This window comes from Columba livia, chromosome Z, assembly GCF_036013475.1.
Source record: "Columba livia isolate bColLiv1 breed racing homer chromosome Z, bColLiv1.pat.W.v2, whole genome shotgun sequence".
In the NCBI taxonomy this organism is placed as follows: domain Eukaryota; kingdom Metazoa; phylum Chordata; class Aves; order Columbiformes; family Columbidae; genus Columba; species Columba livia.
The window spans coordinates 1,844,623-1,864,894 of NC_088642.1; the positions used below are offsets into that span (position 1 = coordinate 1,844,623).

Sequence of the window (20,272 nt, forward strand, 5' to 3'; positions counted from 1 at the left end):
CTACAAGTTCCATCGAGCGACTTGTTGCGGCCGTTTCTTGGCGTGAGTTTTTATCATTGCGGCCGCGTGAGCTGAGCGAAAAATCCTCTTTATGTCCTTGAAACGTCTTGTAACCCCTTCTTAAAAATAGCTTTGTAATGTTTGCGTAGTGCGGCAACAACGCTTGTGTCTTAATTCCATATCGTAGCTAATTTTTGGTGTATATTGCAACTTGCGACGATGGGACAGAAGCTTTTTCTGCCTTGCGGGAGGTTGGGAAGAGCTAAAAAATACCTGGGATCTGGACAAACCCGTCCTGCAGTCAGGCTAAAAACTTCAAATAGGGAATTATTCTGGGAATAAGAGGCTGTTTTGGACGCAAAACACGTGTAATTTAGCAAGTCAAGACAGAGCAAAACACGGCGGCCGAGGGCAGGAGGAGCTGGATCTGAACTCATCGTTTGGAAGCTGAATAGCTTTTGAAACACCCCAAGAGATGGAGAAGGATCTGTGTCTGCTTTACCTGTTTCAACCCTGTAAATATCACTCACCTGCGTCTTTTGTGTTTCGTACATAATTGATTTCTGCTTTAAAAATTGGCTGCTGTGTTAACACAGTAAACCAGCCTTAAATATCCGTGGGGTGGAGCGACACGGGAAATCTCAATGAGTCTCTTCATGACTTGAGTTACGGAGCTTCCCACACTGGGGAGGGATTTTGCTGGTGATGTCTCTTACCTTTGATATTCTGCACATGAGCTCACGCCGGTGGCGTTAATTACTGTAGCGATAAAGCACCCGTTAGGAGCGATAATCAAATTGAAGTGCAGCAATCTGTCCAGCTACCAGAGCCTCTGTTTTATATCTTGTGATATCTCGCAATTATATTTTCCCCAGTGTCGGTGCAAAACAAGATGAGGGTTTTCTCCCACGTGAGCAAATCCTAAAGGGAGATGGAAGCGTCGGAGGAGCAGGGAAATCCCGCATCTTGAGTGGTTTTGGCTGAAAAGGGGTGCTGGGCGATGCTGAGGTTGGGTTGTTTCTTTTCAAACAAAGCCCAACCTTAACACGGCGCTTTGGTGGCGGCGGACGGATGGAAAACCTCCGAGCGCGGATTAAAAGACCCTTGAAACAGGTTAAGCTGCTTTTCTATGAAAAGAGCTGTTGTGAAAACCAGTCCCTTGGGGTTTCTTACTGGGACGTCAGCGCTGGCAGCCGAAACAGGCTTGGGTGGTGATGGCCACGTTGTCCCCTCCTTGTGCGTTGCTGTGGCCGTCGGTGCCGTCCTCGCAAAGCTTTGGGTTTCTGTTGAGGTGGCTTCTCTGAAACGTGTTAGGGACCCTCAATGGGGCAGAGTCCAGTTGAGGCCTGGATCTAGTGCAGTGCCTCAGGGGCAGTGCTGGGGCCGGGATTGTTCAAGATATTCATCAGTGATTTGGCCGAGGGAATAGAGTGACTGTCAGCAAGTTTGCTGGTGACACCAAGCTGGGAGGAGTGGTGACACGCCAGAGGCTGTGCTGCCATCAGAGACCTGGACAGGCTGGAGAGCTGGGCGTGGAGAAATGTAATGAACTAGAACAAGGGCAAGTGTAGAGTCTTGAATCTGGGCAGAACAACCCCAGGTTCAGTGTAAGTTGGGGAATGAGCTATTAGAGAGCAGCGTAGGGGAAAGGGACCTGGGGGTGCTGGGGACAGCAGGGTGACCATGAGCCAGCACTGGGCCCTTGTGGCCAGGAAGCCAATGGTACCTGGGGTGGGTTAGAAGGGGGTGGTCAGTAGGTCCGAGAGGTTCTCCTGCCCCTCTGCTCTGCCCTGGGGAGACCACACCTGGAATCTTGTGTCCAGCTGTGGCCCCTCAGTTCCAGCAGGACAGGGAACTGCTGGAGAGAGTCCAGCGCAGCCACCAAGATGCTGGAGGGAGTGGAGCATCTCCCGTGTGAGGAAAGGCTGAGGGAGCTGGGGCTCTGGAGCTGGACAAGAGGACACTGAGGGGGGACTCATTCATGGTTACAGATATCTAAAGGGGGAGTGTCAGGAGGATGGAGCCAGGCTCTTCTCGGTGACAACCAGTGACAGGACAAGGGGCAATGGGTTCAAACTGGAACACAGCAGGTTCCACTTAAATTTGAGAAGCAACTTGTTCCTGGTGAGGGTGGCAGAGCCTGGCCCAGGCTGCCCAGGGGGTTGTGGAGTCTCCTTCTGTGCAGACATTCAAACCCACCTGGACACCTTCCTGTGTAACCTCATCTGGGTGTTCCTGCTCCATGGGGGGATTGCACTGCATGAGCTTGCCAGGGCCCTTCAACCCCTGACATTCTGGGATTCTGTGATCATTGAATCTGATGTATAGAACATAGAAATGATTGAAAGCATCAACGAAAAGCAACAGGAGTTGACCAGCAGGTCCCTGGGACGTTGGGCCAGGCTGCTTTTGCTCTGCAGCATTAACACCGGGTACATCCTTTAGCTTTGCATTTGGAGGTGACCCTGTTTTGCAAATCCAACACAAGGAGGACAAAGGAGAGAAGAAGGAAGAGCAAATATTTGCATTACTGCTGCTGAATCCACCTCACCGATGCTCTGGTAGGATCCATTCCCCTCTCATGCTCTTACTAAAGCCTTTCTGAACGTTCTGTTAACACCAAGTGGGTCTTATCTCCACACCAAGTGGGTCTTATCTCCACTGCAGCTGGGAATAGGGAGGTTGTGCTCCGGCAGCAGCTTGAATAATGCTCAGATAAGGGCTCCCTGCCATCTGTTGTTGAGGAACAGAAACAGGGGTATGAGTTGGTTTGAGCTTCTTTTATACCTTAAACATCCCAAGTGTGCTGTGTTTTATTGGCAGGAATTATATCCCAATAATTACGGTGTTTGAGCCTTAAATCTGCAAATCTGCAGGTGATTTTGACACGTATGGGGAATCACTGAAGTTCAGATCATGGATTTCAGTTCAGTCCTCGATGGTTATTCTTAACGAACAGGAATTTGCTTCTCGGTGGGTTGAGCGATGGGATCGCGGGGTATTTCTACAGTCAAGAGATGCCTGTGGTTGTACAATGTGTCTAAAAAACTGGCTTAATTTGGGGCGATAAGTTACAAATTGCCGTTAACTCAAGTTTTATTTCTATTGGTGTGGCCATTTCTGGCTCAACCGTTGAACATCCACATTTATGCCGAGAACTTTTATGGGACAAGCAAATCTTTCACTTCTCTCCAAATTTTGGACACGGTACGTCCCTTTTGTGTAGAACACGACACAGCATCGCGTCCCAAATCTCCTGCAATTCAAAATTCAGGGCTTACCGGAGGTAGTTTCTCTTCCATCCTTTCTCATTGAAGTTTTCGTGTCCCCTATATTTCTTAGAGGAAATTGCATATGGGATTTAGGGGCTGCTTTTCCAGTGAGCTGCTGTGCGATGTGAATAAGAGGCTGCAGGATATTGGTGCTGGAAGATCTGGAAAGTAAAGCTATAAGAAAATAAGAAGGAAAATGTAGCTGACTATGTATCTGCGATATAGTTCCTATTTTATATATGAAGAAGGAAACCGCTTCAAATATTCTAATTAAACCTATTTATTCCAGCTTTGCTCTTGACCGCTGGTGCCGTTGGGAGGGAGGGAACACATTGATGCATTCCCCTAAAGCATCGTGAGGCTACGTTATAGATGGAGAACTGTGAAAACCTGGGGTGAAAGGACATTTTGAACTCCATAATTAAAACCCAAAGGCCATTCTTTAATTACTTGATTAATAATCAATGTATATGGTGTATATTAAGCGCTTTTAGATCCGGTCGATGTTCATCAAGGTGCTTATTTGGAGTTGAGGTAGAAAATGAGACCGGGAAGACGAGATTACACCACAACGCCGCTCAAGGTTTTGATTAATTGAGAATTAAGCGCGAGAAGGGTAATTAATGCCAATCAACAGGGATCTGCAGGAAGTAGCCTGGAAGGGTTTAACTTTTGCAATAGGACAGGTTGTTTGGTGAAAGTCACACCATGCAGACGCTTGACGGGGTTTTTAATTAAAAAAGGTGAAAAACAAGGTGTGTAAAAACCCAGTAACCTTTATTGGAATAGGAATCTTGACTGCGTGGCTGAGTTTGGGCTGCGGTAGACGGGGTCTCGTCTTGATTCCACTTAGACACCGTGTGAAGGATTGTTTTGCGATTCCGTGTGGTGTGGCAATTTTTTAATTGATGGCTCAGAAGAGTTAATGAGCAGCAGAGGAGCTGGGTCGGGTGGGTGATGCTGGAGCGAGGCTTTGAGCATCCCATGGCTGCTGGAGCGTCTTCTAGAGCAACTGGTGAATGTCTTCTAGAGCGACTGGTGAGCGTCTTGTAGAACTGGTGAGTGTCTTCTAGAGCGTCTTGTAGAGCGACTGGTGGGCGTCTTGTAGAGCGTCTTGTAGAGTAACTGGTGAGTTGTAGAGCAGCTGGTGAGTATCTTGTAGAGCAACTGGTGAGTTGTAGAGCAGCTGGTGAGCGTCTTGTAGAGCAACTGGTGGGCATCTTGTAGAACAACTGGTGAGTGTCTTCTAGAGCATCTTGTAGAGCGACTGGTGAGTTGTAGAGCAGCTGGTGGGCGTCTTGTAGAGTGTCTTGTAGAGCGACTGGTGGGCGTCTTGTAGAGCATCTTTCAGAGCAGCTGGTGAACATCTTGTAGACCACCTTCTAGAGCAACTGATGAGCGTCTTGTAGAGTGACTGTGAGCGTCTTGTAGAGCAACTGGTGGGCGTCTTGTAGAGCGTCTTGTAGAGCAACTGGTGAGTTGTAGAGCAGCTGGTGAGTGTCTTGTAGAGCATCTTGTAGAGCAACCGGTGGGCATCTTGTAGAACAACTGGTGAGTGTCTTCTAGAGCATCTTGTAGAGCGACTGGTGGGCGTCTTGTAGAGCGACTGGTGGGCGTCTTGTAGAGCGACTGGTGGGCGTCTTGTAGAGCGACTGGTGGGCGTCTTGTAGAGCGACTGGTGGGCGTCTTGTAGAGCGACTGGTGGGCGTCTTGTAGAGCGACTGGTGGGCGTCTTGTAGAGCGACTGGTGGGCGTCTTGTAGAGCGACTGGTGGGCGTCTTGTAGAGCGACTGGTGGGCGTCTTGTAGAGCGACTGGTGGGCGTCTTGTAGAGCGACTGGTGGGCGTCTTGTAGAGCGACTGGTGGGCGTCTTGTAGAGCGACTGGTGGGCGTCTTGTAGAGCGACTGGTGGGCGTCTTGTAGAGCGACTGGTGGGCGTCTTGTAGAGCGACTGGTGGGCGTCTTGTAGAGCGACTGGTGGGCGTCTTGTAGAGCGACTGGTGGGCGTCTTGTAGAGCGACTGGTGGGCGTCTTGTAGAGCAACTGGTGGGCGTCTTGTAGAGCATCTTGTAGAGCAACTGGTGGGCGTCTTGTAGAGCATCTTGTAGAGCAACTGGTGGGCGTCTTGTAGAGCATCTTGTAGAGCAACTGGTGGGCGTCTTGTAGAGCATCTTGTAGAGCAACTGGTGGGCGTCTTGTAGAGCATCTTGTAGAGCAACTGGTGGGCGTCTTCTAGAGCGTCTTGTAGAGCAGCTGGTGGGCATCTTGTAGAGCAACTGGTGAGTGTCTTCTAGAGCGTCTTGTAGAGCGACTGGTGAGTTGTAGAGCAGCTGGTGAGTGTCTTGTAGAGCAACTGGTGAAGGTCTTGTAGAGCATCTTCTAGAGCAACTGGTGAGTATCTTGTAGAGCAACTGTGAAGTTGTAGAGCGTCTTGTAGAGCAGCTGGTGAACATCTTCTAGAGTATCTTTTAGAGCAACTGGTGTGCGTCTTGTGGAACAAATGGTAAATGTCTTCTAGAGCATCTTGCTCATGAGTTGCTCTGCATCTTGTAGAGCAATTGGTGAGTGTCTTCTAGAGCATCTTGTAGAATAACTGCTGAGTATCTTGTAGAGCATCTTGTAGGGCAACTGGTGAGTTGTAGAGCACCTTGTAGAGCAGCTGGTGAGCATCTTGTAGAGCAACTGGTAAATGTCTTCTAGAGTATCTTATAGAGCAAATGGTGCGCGTCTTATAGAGCAAGTGGTGAACGTCTTGTAGAGCATCTTGCTCGTGAGTTGCTCTACACCTTGTAGAGCGTCTTGTAGAGCGATTGAGCATCTTGTAGAGCAACTGGTGAACATCTTCTAGAGCGTCATGTACAGCGTCTTGTAGAAGGTCTTGTGGAGCAACTGGTCAGCCTGAGAGCGACCATTTTTACCCCAAAATGAAGAGCAAACGGTTGATTTATTTGCCATCCCGAAGCACCGGGGGCTCTACCCAGTTTTGCAGCACCTCATGATTTATTGTAAGAGGGATTTAGCATTTCGGGCTGTCACTGCGGTGACGGCGCTGCCTGCGCACCCGAGACCTTGGCGCTGAACCTGTCGCTCTTCATTAAGCCTGCGCTAACGAGCACCGCTGAGAAATCATGATGGGGAGAGGATGGGAAGGCACGAGTTGGCTGTTTATGTTTAAGTCCATTGATTAGTCCTGGAAATAATTAAAGCAGAAATATTAGGGGGACACTTGGTGTCGGGCTCACCATCAGCCCCGCTTTGCTTAGTACCGGTTTTAACTCTGCTGATGGAGAGATGAGGTTGGCACGCTGATAAACCGAAGCTTTATAAACCCCAATTCATTAGCAACGCTACTAACAAGCCGGTGGATATATGCTGGAAAATCCACGTGTCTCGGCACCGATGCCGTGAGGAGGACGGGGAATATGCGACCCGGTGCAGATTACGCTCCTCTGTTTGCATTTATATGTTTTTATCAGCTCTGGGAAACACATAAATCACTCGTTCTCACGTTGAGTAATTAGAGGCGCTTCGCTGCGTGCCACCGTCTTTCCCTTTGCACTTAATACTGGGAGCAAACGAACATTTTGAGCTGCAGAACGTGATCTTTTTTCTCCCGTTTTAACAAGTAAACCCACAATATTTATTGCCCAACCCCTCGAGCGTGATATTGGGGTAGCGCGTGTCGCTTGTTGTGTGTTAAAATGTTGATTTACCGGTTGTTTTGGAAGGCGAGGAAGAAGTGGGGTGATGCTGGGCTGGCACACAAGGCCACCATGGGGTACCAGTGCTGCAGGAATTCGGCAATAGGGGGGTTTGGAGCATCCCTGCCCGCTCCGTACAGCGCGGCCAAACCTCTGCCGTCCCCTCCCAACCCTCGTGAGGGGTTTTTTGGTACCCGGCAGCGATCGGAGGAGCCAGATTAAAGCGGGATGTGGAGCTCTGACCTCAATCTACGCTTTGATTGTCTCTCTGATAAAGGAGAAATCCCTCCCGGGATGGAAGTCTTGGAAAAGGGCTGATTACGCTTTGCCATCTGTCCCGGCGTTCAAGATGGTAAATAACAATAAAGAAGTTAATGATCCACAAGTCCCTTAACAGAGGTTTTTCTGTCCCGCTGCTGCGTCACGGCCAAAGCAGATTTTTCTCCTGAGTCACTGCCAAGTGGGGCAGAATTGATTTTTAAAGCTGCAGATGCCCCAGAGAAACTTGGAACCAATGCCTTTTGGTAGCGACAGCACCACCCGAGCGGCTCTTCCCAGCACTGAGAACGGTTTTGCCGCAAAGCAAGTTTGGTGAAACTTGAATTTTAGCGAGAGCTGAAGGGGGGTTATTGGATTGCTGATAGAGTGACTGTCAGCAGGTTTGCTGGTGACACCAAGCTGGGAGGAGTGGTGACACGCCAGAGGCTGTGCTGCCATCAGAGACCTGGACAGGCTGGAGAGTTGGGCGGGAAAATGTAATGAAATAGAACAAGGGCAAGTGGAGAGTCTTGAATCTGGGCAGAACAACCCCAGGTTCAGTGTAAGTTGGGGAATGACCTATTAGAGAGCAGCGTAGGGGAAAGGGACCTGGGGGTGCTGGGGACAGCAGGGTGACCATGAGCCAGCACTGGGCCCTTGTGGCCAGGAAGCCAATGGTACCTGGGGTGGGTTAGAAGGGGGTGGTCAGTAGGTCAGAGAGGTTCTCCTGCCCCTCTGCTCTGCCCTGGGGAGACCACACCTGGAATCTTGTGTCCAGCTGTGGCCCCTCAGTTCCAGCAGGACAGGGAACTGCTGGAGAGAGTCCAGCGCAGCCACCAAGATGCTGGAGGGAGTGGAGCATCTCCCGTGTGAGGAAAGGCTGAGGGAGCTGGGGCTCTGGAGCTGGACAAGAGGACACTGAGGGGGGACTCATTCATGTTTACAGATATCTAAAGGGGGAGTGTCAGGAGGATGGAGCCAGGCTCTTCTGGGTGACAACCAGTGATAGGACAAGGGGTAATGGGTTCAAACTGGAACACAGGAGGTTCCACTTAAATTTGAGAAGCAACTTGTTCCTGGTGAGGGTGGCAGAGCCTGGCCCAGGCTGCCCAGGGGGTTGTGGAGTCTCCTTCTGTGCAGACATTCCAACCCGCCTGGACACCTTCCTGTGTAACCTCATCTGGGTGTTCCTGCTCCATGGGGGGATTGCACTGCATGAGCTTGCCAGGGCCCTTCAACCCCTGACATCCTGTGGTTCTGTGTGTAAATAATCTTGGGGAAGCCAGGACTGAAGCTCGTGCTGTTTCCTCTTTAATATATATTTTTGTCCTCATCAAGAGCATCAATTAATTGATATTCTAAGGCGCGCGTGGCTTCTCTTAAAGTCCTTTCCTAAGTTCTTCTCAACCTGCGTGGAAAAACCTTGGCGGTGAGATATTCTATTGTTGTCTTCACCCTCTGGCTGTGATCCTGTTGGCAAGATGCCCGTGGAAAAAGAATTCCCAAAAAAACAAACCAGTCCTTGGTGGGTTTTAATTAAAGCTCAGCTTGTGAAGATCTAAGAACGACGAAGAGCTTTGGTTTTGGCGCCGTGTGGTGTGATGTACTTGGGATTTGTGGCTGTGAGGGAGGCGTTGGGTGCACGTTTGTGGAGCAAAACCACCCGTATTTAGCGGGATGGGAAGAGCAGAGGTCACGTTCAAGGTGTCTCAACCAGGGAACGAGTTATCCCAGGGGTTCCCGAGACCTTTCGAACATCAACGTCTTCTGTGTACGCACAAGGAGAATCCGCTTAAGTTCTTCAAATTCTCGACTCTTGTTCTTGGGACATCAAGTCTTTGACCACCAGCTTCTAAGCCCATGGCTGGGTGGTGGATGTTGAAAGCTGGGACCTCCACCAGCGCTTCCAACATCTCACCAGGTCATGGTCGATGAAGAATCACCAAGACGGACCCAAAGTTCATCACCACAAGGACCATTATATTAGGGTCTCTTTGGGGTCAACGTGTCCCTCTCGGCGTCCGTGTGTCCGGGCAGGTCCGTGGTTCAACATCTTGGTTTTGAAGCCGCCGGGTACATCCCGATCCCCGACTATTTTGGGCGATTCTGCAGCGGGTTTGATCTCTCCCGCTGGCTGAACCCGCGGCCGCGGGGATGAAAGGAGAGACGGGAGCTGCGGGAACAGGCCGGGGAACCTTTCCTGGAGAAACTGGGGCGAGACACGGGGGGTGAGGAGAGCAGAGCGGGTTTGCTTATCCCTGGGGTTTAACCCCTGGTTTTGGCCTCCCCTCTTTTAGTCCATCCATCGCCCCTTCACCATTTTGGCCCATCCATTGTACCCCCCCACCCCCCCCTGCCTTTTGGTGGTGTGTGTCGATCCCCCCCTCCCTCCCCCCCTTTTGCTGGTGTCACCCCCCCCCCTCCTTTTGGGGTGTGTGTGTCCCCACTTTGGTGTCTCTTCCCCCCCCCTTCCTCTCTCTTCCCCCCCCCTTCCTCTCTCTTCCCCCCCCCTTCCTCTCTCTTCCCCCCCCCTTCCTCTCTCTTCCCCCCCCCTTCCTCTCTCTTCCCCCCCCCTTCCTCTCTCTTCCCCCCCCCTTCCTCTCTCTTCCCCCCCCCTTCCTCTCTCTTCCCCCCCCCTTCCTCTCTCTTCCCCCCCCCTTCCTCTCTCTTCCCCCCCCCTTCCTCTCTCTTCCCCCCCCCTTCCTCTCTCTTCCCCCCCCCTTCCTCTCTCTTCCCCCCCCCTTCCTCTCTCTTCCCCCCCCCTTCCTCTCTCTTCCCCCCCCCTTCCTCTCTCTTCCCCCCCCCTTCCTCTCTCTTCCCCCCCCCTTCCTCTCTCTTCCCCCCCCCTTCCTCTCTCTTCCCCCCCCCTTCCTCTCTCTTCCCCCCCCCTTCCTCTCTCTTCCCCCCCCCTTCCTCTCTCTTCCCCCCCCCTTCCTCTCTCTTCCCCCCCCCTTCCTCTCTCTTCCCCCCCCCTTCCTCTCTCTTCCCCCCCCCTTCCTCTCTCTTCCCCCCCCCTTCCTCTCTCTTCCCCCCCCCTTCCTCTCTCTTCCCCCCCCCTTCCTCTCTCTTCCCCCCCCCTTCCTCTCTCTTCCCCCCCCCTTCCTCTCTCTTCCCCCCCCCTTCCTCTCTCTTCCCCCCCCCTTCCTCTCTCTTCCCCCCCCCTTCCTCTCTCTTCCCCCCCCCTTCCTCTCTCTTCCCCCCCCCTTCCTCTCTCTTCCCCCCCCCCTTCCTCTCTCTTCCCCCCCCCCTTCCTCTCTCTTCCCCCCCCCCTTCCTCTCTCTTCCCCCCCCCCTTCCTCTCTCTTCCCCCCCCCCTTCCTCTCTCTTCCCCCCCCCCTTCCTCTCTCTTCCCCCCCCCCTTCCTCTCTCTTCCCCCCCCCCTTCCTCTCTCTTCCCCCCCCCTTCCTCTCTCTTCCCCCCCCCTTCCTCTCTCTTCCCCCCCCCTTCCTCTCTCTTCCCCCCCCCTTCCTCTCTCTTCCCCCCCCCCTTCCTCTCTCTTCCCCCCCCCCTTCCTCTCTCTTCCCCCCCCCCTTCCTCTCTCTTCCCCCCCCCCTTCCTCTCTCTTCCCCCCCCCCTTCCTCTCTCTTCCCCCCCCCCTTCCTCTCTCTTCCCCCCCCCCTTCCTCTCTCTTCCCCCCCCCTTCCTCTCTCTTCCCCCCCCCCTTCCTCTCTCTTCCCCCCCCCCTTCCTCTCTCTTCCCCCCCCCCTTCCTCTCTCTTCCCCCCCCCCTTCCTCTCTCTTCCCCCCCCCCTTCCTCTCTCTTCCCCCCCCCCTTCCTCTCTCTTCCCCCCCCCCTTCCTCTCTCTTCCCCCCCCCCTTCCTCTCTCTTCCCCCCCCCCTTCCTCTCTCTTCCCCCCCCCCTTCCTCTCTCTTCCCCCCCCCCTTCCTCTCTCTTCCCCCCCCCCTTCCTCTCTCTTCCCCCCCCCCTTCCTCTCTCTTCCCCCCCCCCTTCCTCTCTCTTCCCCCCCCCCTTCCTCTCTCTTCCCCCCCCCCTTCCTCTCTCTTCCCCCCCCCCTTCCTCTCTCTTCCCCCCCCCCTTCCTCTCTCTTCCCCCCCCCCTTCCTCTCTCTTCCCCCCCCCCTTCCTCTCTCTTCCCCCCCCCCTTCCTCTCTCTTCCCCCCCCCCTTCCTCTCTCTTCCCCCCCCCCTTCCTCTCTCTTCCCCCCCCCCTTCCTCTCTCTTCCCCCCCCCCTTCCTCTCTCTTCCCCCCCCCCTTCCTCTCTCTTCCCCCCCCCCTTCCTCTCTCTTCCCCCCCCCCTTCCTCTCTCTTCCCCCCCCCCTTCCTCTCTCTTCCCCCCCCCCTTCCTCTCTCTTCCCCCCCCCCTTCCTCTCTCTTCCCCCCCCCCTTCCTCTCTCTTCCCCCCCCCCTTCCTCTCTCTTCCCCCCCCCCTTCCTCTCTCTTCCCCCCCCCCTTCCTCTCTCTTCCCCCCCCCCTTCCTCTCTCTTCCCCCCCCCCTTCCTCTCTCTTCCCCCCCCCCTTCCTCTCTCTTCCCCCCCCCCTTCCTCTCTCTTCCCCCCCCCTTCCTCTCTCTTCCCCCCCCCCTTCCTCTCTCTTCCCCCCCCCCTTCCTCTCTCTTCCCCCCCCCCTTCCTCTCTCTTCCCCCCCCCCTTCCTCTCTCTTCCCCCCCCCCTTCCTCTCTCTTCCCCCCCCCCTTCCTCTCTCTTCCCCCCCCCCTTCCTCTCTCTTCCCCCCCCCCTTCCTCTCTCTTCCCCCCCCCCTTCCTCTCTCTTCCCCCCCCCCTTCCTCTCTCTTCCCCCCCCCCTTCCTCTCTCTTCCCCCCCCCCTTCCTCTCTCTTCCCCCTCTCGTGTGCCGCGGGTTTGGTTTTAAGATGAGGGCCACAAAATCTTTTTCTGATTTAATTTCAAGATGTTTCCTTGCGTTTAATTCTCAATTTTGTTTTTCTCCTCTCTTCAGTACACCCGGGTTTGGATTCCTGACCCCGACCAAGTTTGGAGATCGGCAGAAATCATCAAGGATTACAAAGAGGGAGATAAAAGCCTCCATCTGAAACTCGAAGATGAAACTGTAAGCTTTTGCACGTCGTTATTCTTCTTATGAATTTCAAGCTTCAAATTAACGTGTGAAGAAGCCTGAACCATCTCATATTTTTTAGGAAATATTTTTAAATGTGTTTTATTGCCTTAACGCTTCAGCATTTCCCTGCCCTGATGATTTCGTTTAAAATTAGGTTGTGAGAAAAGCCCTTGACCCCTCTCACATCTTTTCATCCCCTGGCAAAATTAGTCTGTGATACCAGAAATAGAACAAGGGCAAGTGTAGAGTCTTGAATCTGGGCAGAACAACCCCAGGTTCAGTGTAAGTTGGGGAATGACCTATTAGAGAGCAGCGTAGGGGAAAGGGACCTGGGGGTGCTGGGGACAGCAGGGTGACCATGAGCCAGCACTGGGCCCTTGTGGCCAGGAAGCCAGTGGTACCTGGGGTGGGTTAGAAGGGGGTGGTCAGTAGGTCCGAGAGGTTCTCCTGCCCCTCTGCTCTGCCCTGGGGAGACCACACCTGGAATCTTGTGTCCAGCTGTGGCCCCTCAGTTCCAGCAGGACAGGGAACTGCTGGAGAGAGTCCAGCGCAGCCACCAAGATGCTGGAGGGAGTGGAGCATCTCCCGTGTGAGGAAAGGCTGAGGGAGCTGGGGCTCTGGAGCTGGACAAGAGGACACTGAGGGGGGACTCATTCATGTTTACAGATATATAAAGGGGGAGTGTCAGGAGGATGGAGCCAGGCTCTTCTGGGTGACAACCAGTGACAGGACAAGGGGTAATGGGTTCAAACTGGAACACAAGAGGTTCCACTTAAATTTGAGAAGCAACTTGTTCCTGGTGAGGGTGGCAGAGCCTGGCCCAGGCTGCCCAGGGGGTTGTGGAGTCTCCTTCTGTGCAGACATTCCAACCCGCCTGGACACCTTCCTGTGTAACCTCATCTGGGTGTTCCTGCTCCATGGGGGGATTGGATTAGCTCATCTTCTGAGGTCCCTTCCAACCCTGACATTCTGTGAATTCAGATTAAAATCTGCACCCGGCTCACGGTGCTGTTGGCTCATCGCAGTTCAGCCCCAGTTGTGCTCGTTGTCCTCAGTTTGCTCCTCAGCAGCAGGCAGCAATCTGAGGAGGGTGAAGGATGGAGGGTGAGGAGATGCCCAGGTGCCACCTCATTGTCCCTTGGGAGCAGCAGATACGTTCTTGTAGGACCATGAATCACCATCCTGTGCTTCTGGGTGAGTTCCCTGCCCAGCAGCTCCGTGGTTGGTCCTGCTGGATTCACCGTCCCGCATCTCTCAGTCATATCAATCTTTGAATGTATCTTTAATAATACGATGCAAACATGATGCTCAGGAGTTGTACAAGAAGCTGCTGCTTATTGTGGGTGCTCCCAAAAACCCCAGTTTGCTGCTTTTTCATATGAAACCCCGCGGGGACCCAGGTTGTGTTGGGCTGAAAAGCTTCAGCGAAGGGGAAAACATCATGTGCGTCAGACGGAGACACCGAGCGTTCATATCTTCAGGGGTTTTGAAGCTGTTGAAAGCCTTTTATTCCTGACAGCCAACATGCATTACCTGACTATTTAGTGCTTCTCTTTTGTCCTTGTGCTTGAAATGCTTTGGGTTTTTATTTTTATGGTTTCTGGCCATACTCCTCAATGAAAAGCCCATTACGAAATATCACAAGGGATCCCCGCTCTATTTGCTGTTAAGACGCGAGACTGAGCGCAAACTCATGACAATTGCCGTTGGCAACGTGGAGCTGGGATATCAAACAAGCCCGAGGTGCTCGGACGTGCTGTGCGTCCCTGTCCTTGAGCACTTGGGTTGATTGTTCTTGAGCCGTTTGGCCATGGAGTGCCAACATCATGACAACATCGCCGGTGTCTTTTGAAACAAGGTGTATTTTGAAGCAAGGCGGACTTTTGGAGAGCATGAAGATGCTTCAGTGAGATGAAGCGGTGGTTTTCTGTGGTATCTGTTACAGCTCAGCTGGCTAAAGGCTTTTTGCCCCATGATTGGCCTGAAAACAACTCAGATATTCTCAGGTTGGTACTTGTGGATCATCAGTGTCCACCAGGACCATCTCTTGGCCACCTCCAAGCCATTTATGATGACCCGTCACCTGGTGGTGTGTCATCCAGGTCCCTTTACCTTTGATTTAATTTAGAGCAGGATGTGCAAATATCAATATTTGATAGTATCGGGGTGGAGTTGTGCTTGTTATAACATGTCAGAGGTTTTTGTGGTCTCATGTTCCCCGTGTGTCTCTCCTCAGCTCTACGAATATCCCATTGATCTCCAAGGAAACGAGCTGCCTTTCCTGCGCAATCCCGATATCCTGGTGGGAGAGAATGACCTGACGGCTCTGAGCTACCTCCACGAACCCGCCGTCCTCCACAACCTCAAAGTCAGGTTCCTGGAGTCCAACCACATCTACACGTACTGCGGTGAGTGTCCAGGCCATGTGTTGAGCTCCCGGTGAGCCGTGTCCACCTAGAAACCACTGCCAACCACAAACCAGGGGCTGTGACATGTGGAAAGTCCGGGGAGTGTGAATTTGAGGCGGGTGGGAGACACCAGAGTGAGCCAACAAGCTTTAGATTGCCAAACTAGACGTGGCTTTTGAGGGTTAGTGCACTGAGAACCTCCAAGCTTGTTGTCTATGGGTGTAAATCTTGGTGGCAGTGTCTCAACAGATGAATCACAGAATCTTAGGGATTGGAAGGGCCCTGGCAAGCTCATGCAGTGCAATCCCCCCATGGAGCAGGAACACCCAGATGAGGTTACACAGGAAGGTGTCCAGGCGGGTTGGAATGTCTGCACAGAAGGAGACTCCACAACCCCCTGGGCAGCCTGGGCCAGGCTCTGCCACCCTCACCCCAAACAAGTTGCTTCTCAAATTTAAGTGGAACCTTTTGTGTTCCAGTTTGTACCCATTACCCCTTGTCCTGTCATTGGTTGCCACCGAAAAGAGCCTGGCTCCATCCTCCTGACACTCCCCCTTTAGATATCTGTAAACATGAATGAGTCCCCCCTCAGTGTCCTCTTGTCCAGCTCCAGAGCCCCAGCTCCCTCAGCCTTTCCTCACACGGGAGATGCTCCACTCCCTTCAGCATCTTGGTGGCTGCGCTGGACTCTCTCCAGCAGTTCCCTGTCCTGCTGGAACTGAGGGGCCACAGCTGGACACAAGATTCCAGGTGTGGTCTCCCCAGGGCAGAGCAGAGGGGCAGGAGAACCTCTCGGACCTACTGACCACCCCCTTCTAACCCACCCCAGGTACCATTGGCTTCCTGGCCACAAGGGCCCAGTGCTGGCTCATGGTCACCCTGCTGTCCCCAGGACCCCCAGGTCCCTTTCCCCTACACTACTCTCTAAATGATGAGTTTGAGGTCAGCTTTGGATGTGCTTGGCGGTCTGGAGAGGGAAAAAGTAGGACCTAGCAAAACACGGGAGAACAGCATGATGCCAGAAAGGTGCGATCCAACCCGTCCATAGCAGGTTTTTCTCCTGAAAGACTGCAAAAAGACTTATTGCTTCCTTTTCTTGATTAATTCGGGGGTCTTCTAATTCTTATATTCAAAAGAGAAGTAATGAGCTTGGGTTTGTCATTCCCAGGGAGGGTGGCTCGCCAAAGCCATTCGAAACAGCGGGTTATCTATGAATAGATTGCAACCTAAAAAAACCAACCAAAAAAAGGCAATTCAGCCGTTTTTATTGAGTCACCTTGGGGAACATTGAGTGTTGAACCCTCTGGCTGGCACTCAAGAAGAGCTTGTTGGCTTTTCAAAATGATGAGTCGGAAGATTTCGGTGAAACGCGTATTTTTGTGGCAGGGTTAAGGCTGGCGCGTACGGCGATGATTAAGTGTCGCAATTTGGGTTGTTGAGGAAATGCTTGGCAGGAGGAGATGACTCTTTAGAGTAGCATCCTTGAAATAAGTGCCCTCAGTGGCTGGTAATAGTGGTAATTTTCCTTTGAATTTGTAATTATCTGTGATGTTTGACTGTTGACACAACTCGCAGCCTTTTGCAGCTGTGTGTGGGCTTGCAGTTTGATGCAAACTTGATTTTTGTCCAAAATCAGTGAGGTTGCCTCATCTGTGTGTATTTTCAACCCTTCTCTCAACTCGCTCCAGCACCTCAAGGCCTTTCTTGTGAGGTGATCCCGCACCCCTCTGGCCACCATTTTGAACCCTGAGGTGATTCTGGTGGCCCCAGGGCCGCCATTTTGAGACCCAAAGTGATTCTGGTGCCCCTGGTGCCGCCATTTTGAGCCCTGAGGTGATTCTGGTGCCGCCATTTTGAGCCCTGAGGTGATTCTGGTGCCGCCATTTTGAGACCCAAAGTGATTCTGGTGCCCCTGGTGCCGCCATTTTGAGCCCTGAGGTGATTCTGGTGTCCCCAGGGCCACCATTTTGAGCCCTGAGGTGGTTCTGGTGCCCCTGGTGCCACCATTTTGAGCCCTGAGGTGATTCTGGTGCCCCGGGTGCCGCCATTTTGAGCCCTGAGGTGATTCTGGTGCCGCCATTTTGAGCCCTGAGGTGATTCTGGTGCCGCCATTTTGAGCCCTGAGGTGATTCTGGTGCCCCTGGTGCCACCGTTTTGAGCCCTGAGGTGATTCTGGTGCCGCCATTTTGAGCCCTGAGGTGATTCTGGTGCCGCCATTTTGAGCCCTGAGGTGATTCTGGTGCCGCCATTTTGAGCCCTGAGGTGATTCTGCTGCCGCCATTTTGAGCCCTGAGGTGATTCTGGTGCCCAATTCGGCCAACCCCCCAGATCCTTTTCCACCAGGCACCTTTCCAAAGCAATTCTCCGGAGCAATAACAGTTTAAACCTGCAAAACCTGAAGGTTTTTGGAGGTGGAACCTGGCGGGCGTTCGTGTTTTGTGGGGTGCGAGTCAGCTCCTGGGCTCACTCAGCGTTCCAAAGAAAGACGCTTGAAAGCTTTAATTCAAGCTCTGGCATTTCTTCCCTGTGATTTATACAATTCATTTTGATTTGAGTACGTTCTTTGTTATGAGCTTTTACTCAAGAATGAAAGTCAGGGGAAAAGCCGGGCTATTTGTTTGGGCCTGGCAGGGCTTTGATGGCGCAGGAATTGCTTTTCTGAAGTGATGGCTGTTTAGCTCTTCTTCTGCCTCCCCCTGCAAAGCCTGGCTTTACACAATGGAGATTATTATATATTTACTCCTGTCATCTGTTCCATTCGCCTCCTCTGTAGCTGTATGGGAGCTTATATATCAAAGCACATCGCTTTGAATGAGATGCTGAGATAAGAATTAAGAGTCTTTCCCCAATCCCTTCTTATATTGTTTTTCTCCAAGCATTTCATTTCAAAAATCACTCAAAACAACCAACGCAAGCCCTGAAAAGCCACAAGTCTAACTCTGCGCTTACTTTGTAACGTATCTATTTCTCTTTTCGAAGGTATCGTGCTCGTTGCCATCAATCCCTACGAGCAGCTGCCCATCTATGAACAAGATGTCATCTACGCGTACAGCGGCCAAAACGTGGGCGATATGGACCCGCACATCTTCGCCGTGGCCGAGGAGGCCTACAAGCAGATGGCCAGGTGAGCCAAAAACTCAATATTACCAGCGCGCCACGGTAGCGACGTTGCGGAAAAGAGGATGAAATGTCTTGATTTTCATAGTTGACAAGACAAGGTGTTCTGGTGTGTTTTCACGGTGCCACGTCTCCCCGTCTTGGTGCTCATCTTCACCCGTGGGCGCTGGTATTCTGTCCGTCTTCCACGAGGTATAAAACTTGAGTCTCTTGTACAATGCAGAACCGCTTCACGCTGAAAGCCGTGGATGTGGTCTGTCTAGACTTCAGCAAAGCCTTTGCCACTGTCTCCCATCATATACTCCTGCAAAAGCTGGGAGCCCATGGCTTGGGCAAGTGCACTCTCTGCTGGGTTAAGAACTGGCTGGAGGGCCGGGCCCAGAGAGTGCTGGTGAATGGGGCTGCATCCAGCTGGCGGCCAGGCACTAGTGGTGTCCCCAGGGGTCAGGGTTGGGTCCGGTCCTGTTCAACATCTTCATTGATGATTTAGATGAGGGCATTGAGACCATCATCAGCAGATTTGCTGCTGACACCAAGTTGGGAGGGAGTGTGGAGCTGCTGGAAGGCAGGAGGGCTCTGCAGAGGGGTCTGGAGAGACTGGAAAAATGGGCCCATTCCAATGGGATGAAGTTCAACAAGGCCAAGTGGCGGGTGCTGCACTTTGGTCACAACAACCCCTGCAGCGCTCCAGGCTGGGCACAGAGTGGCTGGAGAGCAGTCAGGCAGAAAGGGACCTGGGGGGACTCATGGACAGGAAGCTCAACAGGAGCCACCAGTGTGCCCAGGTGGCCAAGAAGGCCAATGGGATCCTGTCCTGGATCCAAACCAGCGTGGTCAGCAGGACAAGGGCAGTGATCCTTCCCCTGTGCTCTGCATTGGGGAGGCCACACCTGGAGTGTTGTGTTCAGTTCTGGGCCCCTCAGCTCAGGAAAGAGATTGAAGTGCTGGAGCGGGTGCAGAGAAGAGCAACAAGACTGGGGAAGGGACTGGAACACAAGCCCTATGGGGAGAGGCTGAGGGAGCTGGGCTTGTTTAGTCTGGAGAAGAGGAGGCTTAGAGCTGAGCTCAGCACTCTCTAGAACTACCTGAAGGGCAGTTCTAGCCAGGTGGGGCTTGGTCTCTTCTCCCAGGCAGTCAGCAATAGGACAAGGGGGCATGGGCTTAAATTCAGGCTGGAGATTAGAAAGCAATTCTCTGCAGAGAGAGTGGTCAGGCATTGGAATGGCTGCCCAGGGAGGTGCTGGACTCACCGGCCCTGGAGGTTTTTAAACTGAGCTTGGCCATGGCACTTAGTGCCATGATCTAGTCAATGGACTGGAGTTGGACCAAGGGTTGGACTGGATGATCTCTGAGGTCTTTTCCAACCCAGTCCATTCTGTGAAATCACTTTAAGGTCATCTATTTTTAATTAATTCCGTGGTGTCGGCTGGTGAGACCGACAGGCTGGGCTGACGGGGATCTCCACGCCCCTCACAAACTCAACAGGTTTGGCGCAACCGCCATTCAGACGGGGGATCTTTCTGTTGCCGCTTGGATGAGTTTCCTGGCAGAAATTCAAACCGCTCTGCAAATGTCATGTTTAATAGCTCCGAGGAAACCGCATTTCAGATAATTTAGTGAGATAAGCAGGCTGAACTCAGTTGTTCTATGATTTTTGAGTTAGGATGTGACCGGTAGATATTTGGAGATATTTATAGGTCCTTCAAAGCGGAGTTTTCACCAAGTGAACGTGGCGTGAGTTTCATTTGTGTTTATTGTGTCACCAAGGACAGATTTTGTTCTTACAAAAGAGAATTTGAGCGGAAGCTTCAAATTGTTGCACCGGGAATCATTTGATTATAGTTGTCTGGACTCCCACAGTGTGTTAAATTTGCTTGTGGATAAACTGGTTATTTGTCCAGCCCCGGCTTTTAATGGCAAAAATAAGCGCTGAACCGTTTACCAAGCGTTTCAACCCATTTTCTGCCCTGTTTTGGTTGGAAGTGGCGATTTAAGATGCATTTCTGATCCAAGATGAGCCTGACCAATGTGGAACCGGTGCAAAACCATCACTTGTTTAGCTTTTAAGTTATTGTATTGTGTCTGGTACATCCTATAGACAAGGAATAAAACTCCAACCTGCAATCTCGGAAGGTCAAAATCATGCTAGGGCTTATTTTCGGGGTAGGGCTTATTTTGGGGGCAAGAGGGTATTAAACTACATTGTATTTCATGATTAAACGGTGGTTTTTCTGTCCTCTGGGTGCCAAGAATGGCATATTTTCCATGTAGATATTGCAAATATGGGTATAAATATTATTGACATAGATTGATATAAAAATAATTGTTATTAAATATATTGAAATTCTTATTCCGATGTAAGTAGGAATTCCATTGCAAGTAGGCTTGAACTCGCAACATTGTGGTGAATGAATCGATTTAATTAGTCTTCAACCTTAGGTTAATTTTAGTTGAGAAGAAAGTGTTTGAACATCGAGGGTCGT

General features: G+C 52.2%; 1 protein-coding gene across 1 annotated transcript in view; it reads left to right on the forward strand.

The window, feature by feature from the left end:
• Positions 1-20,272, forward strand: part of LOC135577389 (unconventional myosin-Vb-like) — an 85,204-nt gene that overhangs the window by 9,131 nt on the left and 55,801 nt on the right. Inside the window, exons 2-4 of the mRNA XM_065046817.1 lie at positions 12,145-12,255; positions 14,501-14,672; positions 17,652-17,796. Of these exons, the coding sequence (XP_064902889.1) occupies positions 12,145-12,255; positions 14,501-14,672; positions 17,652-17,796 (428 nt within the window). The remainder of the gene's footprint in view (positions 1-12,144; positions 12,256-14,500; positions 14,673-17,651; positions 17,797-20,272) is intronic.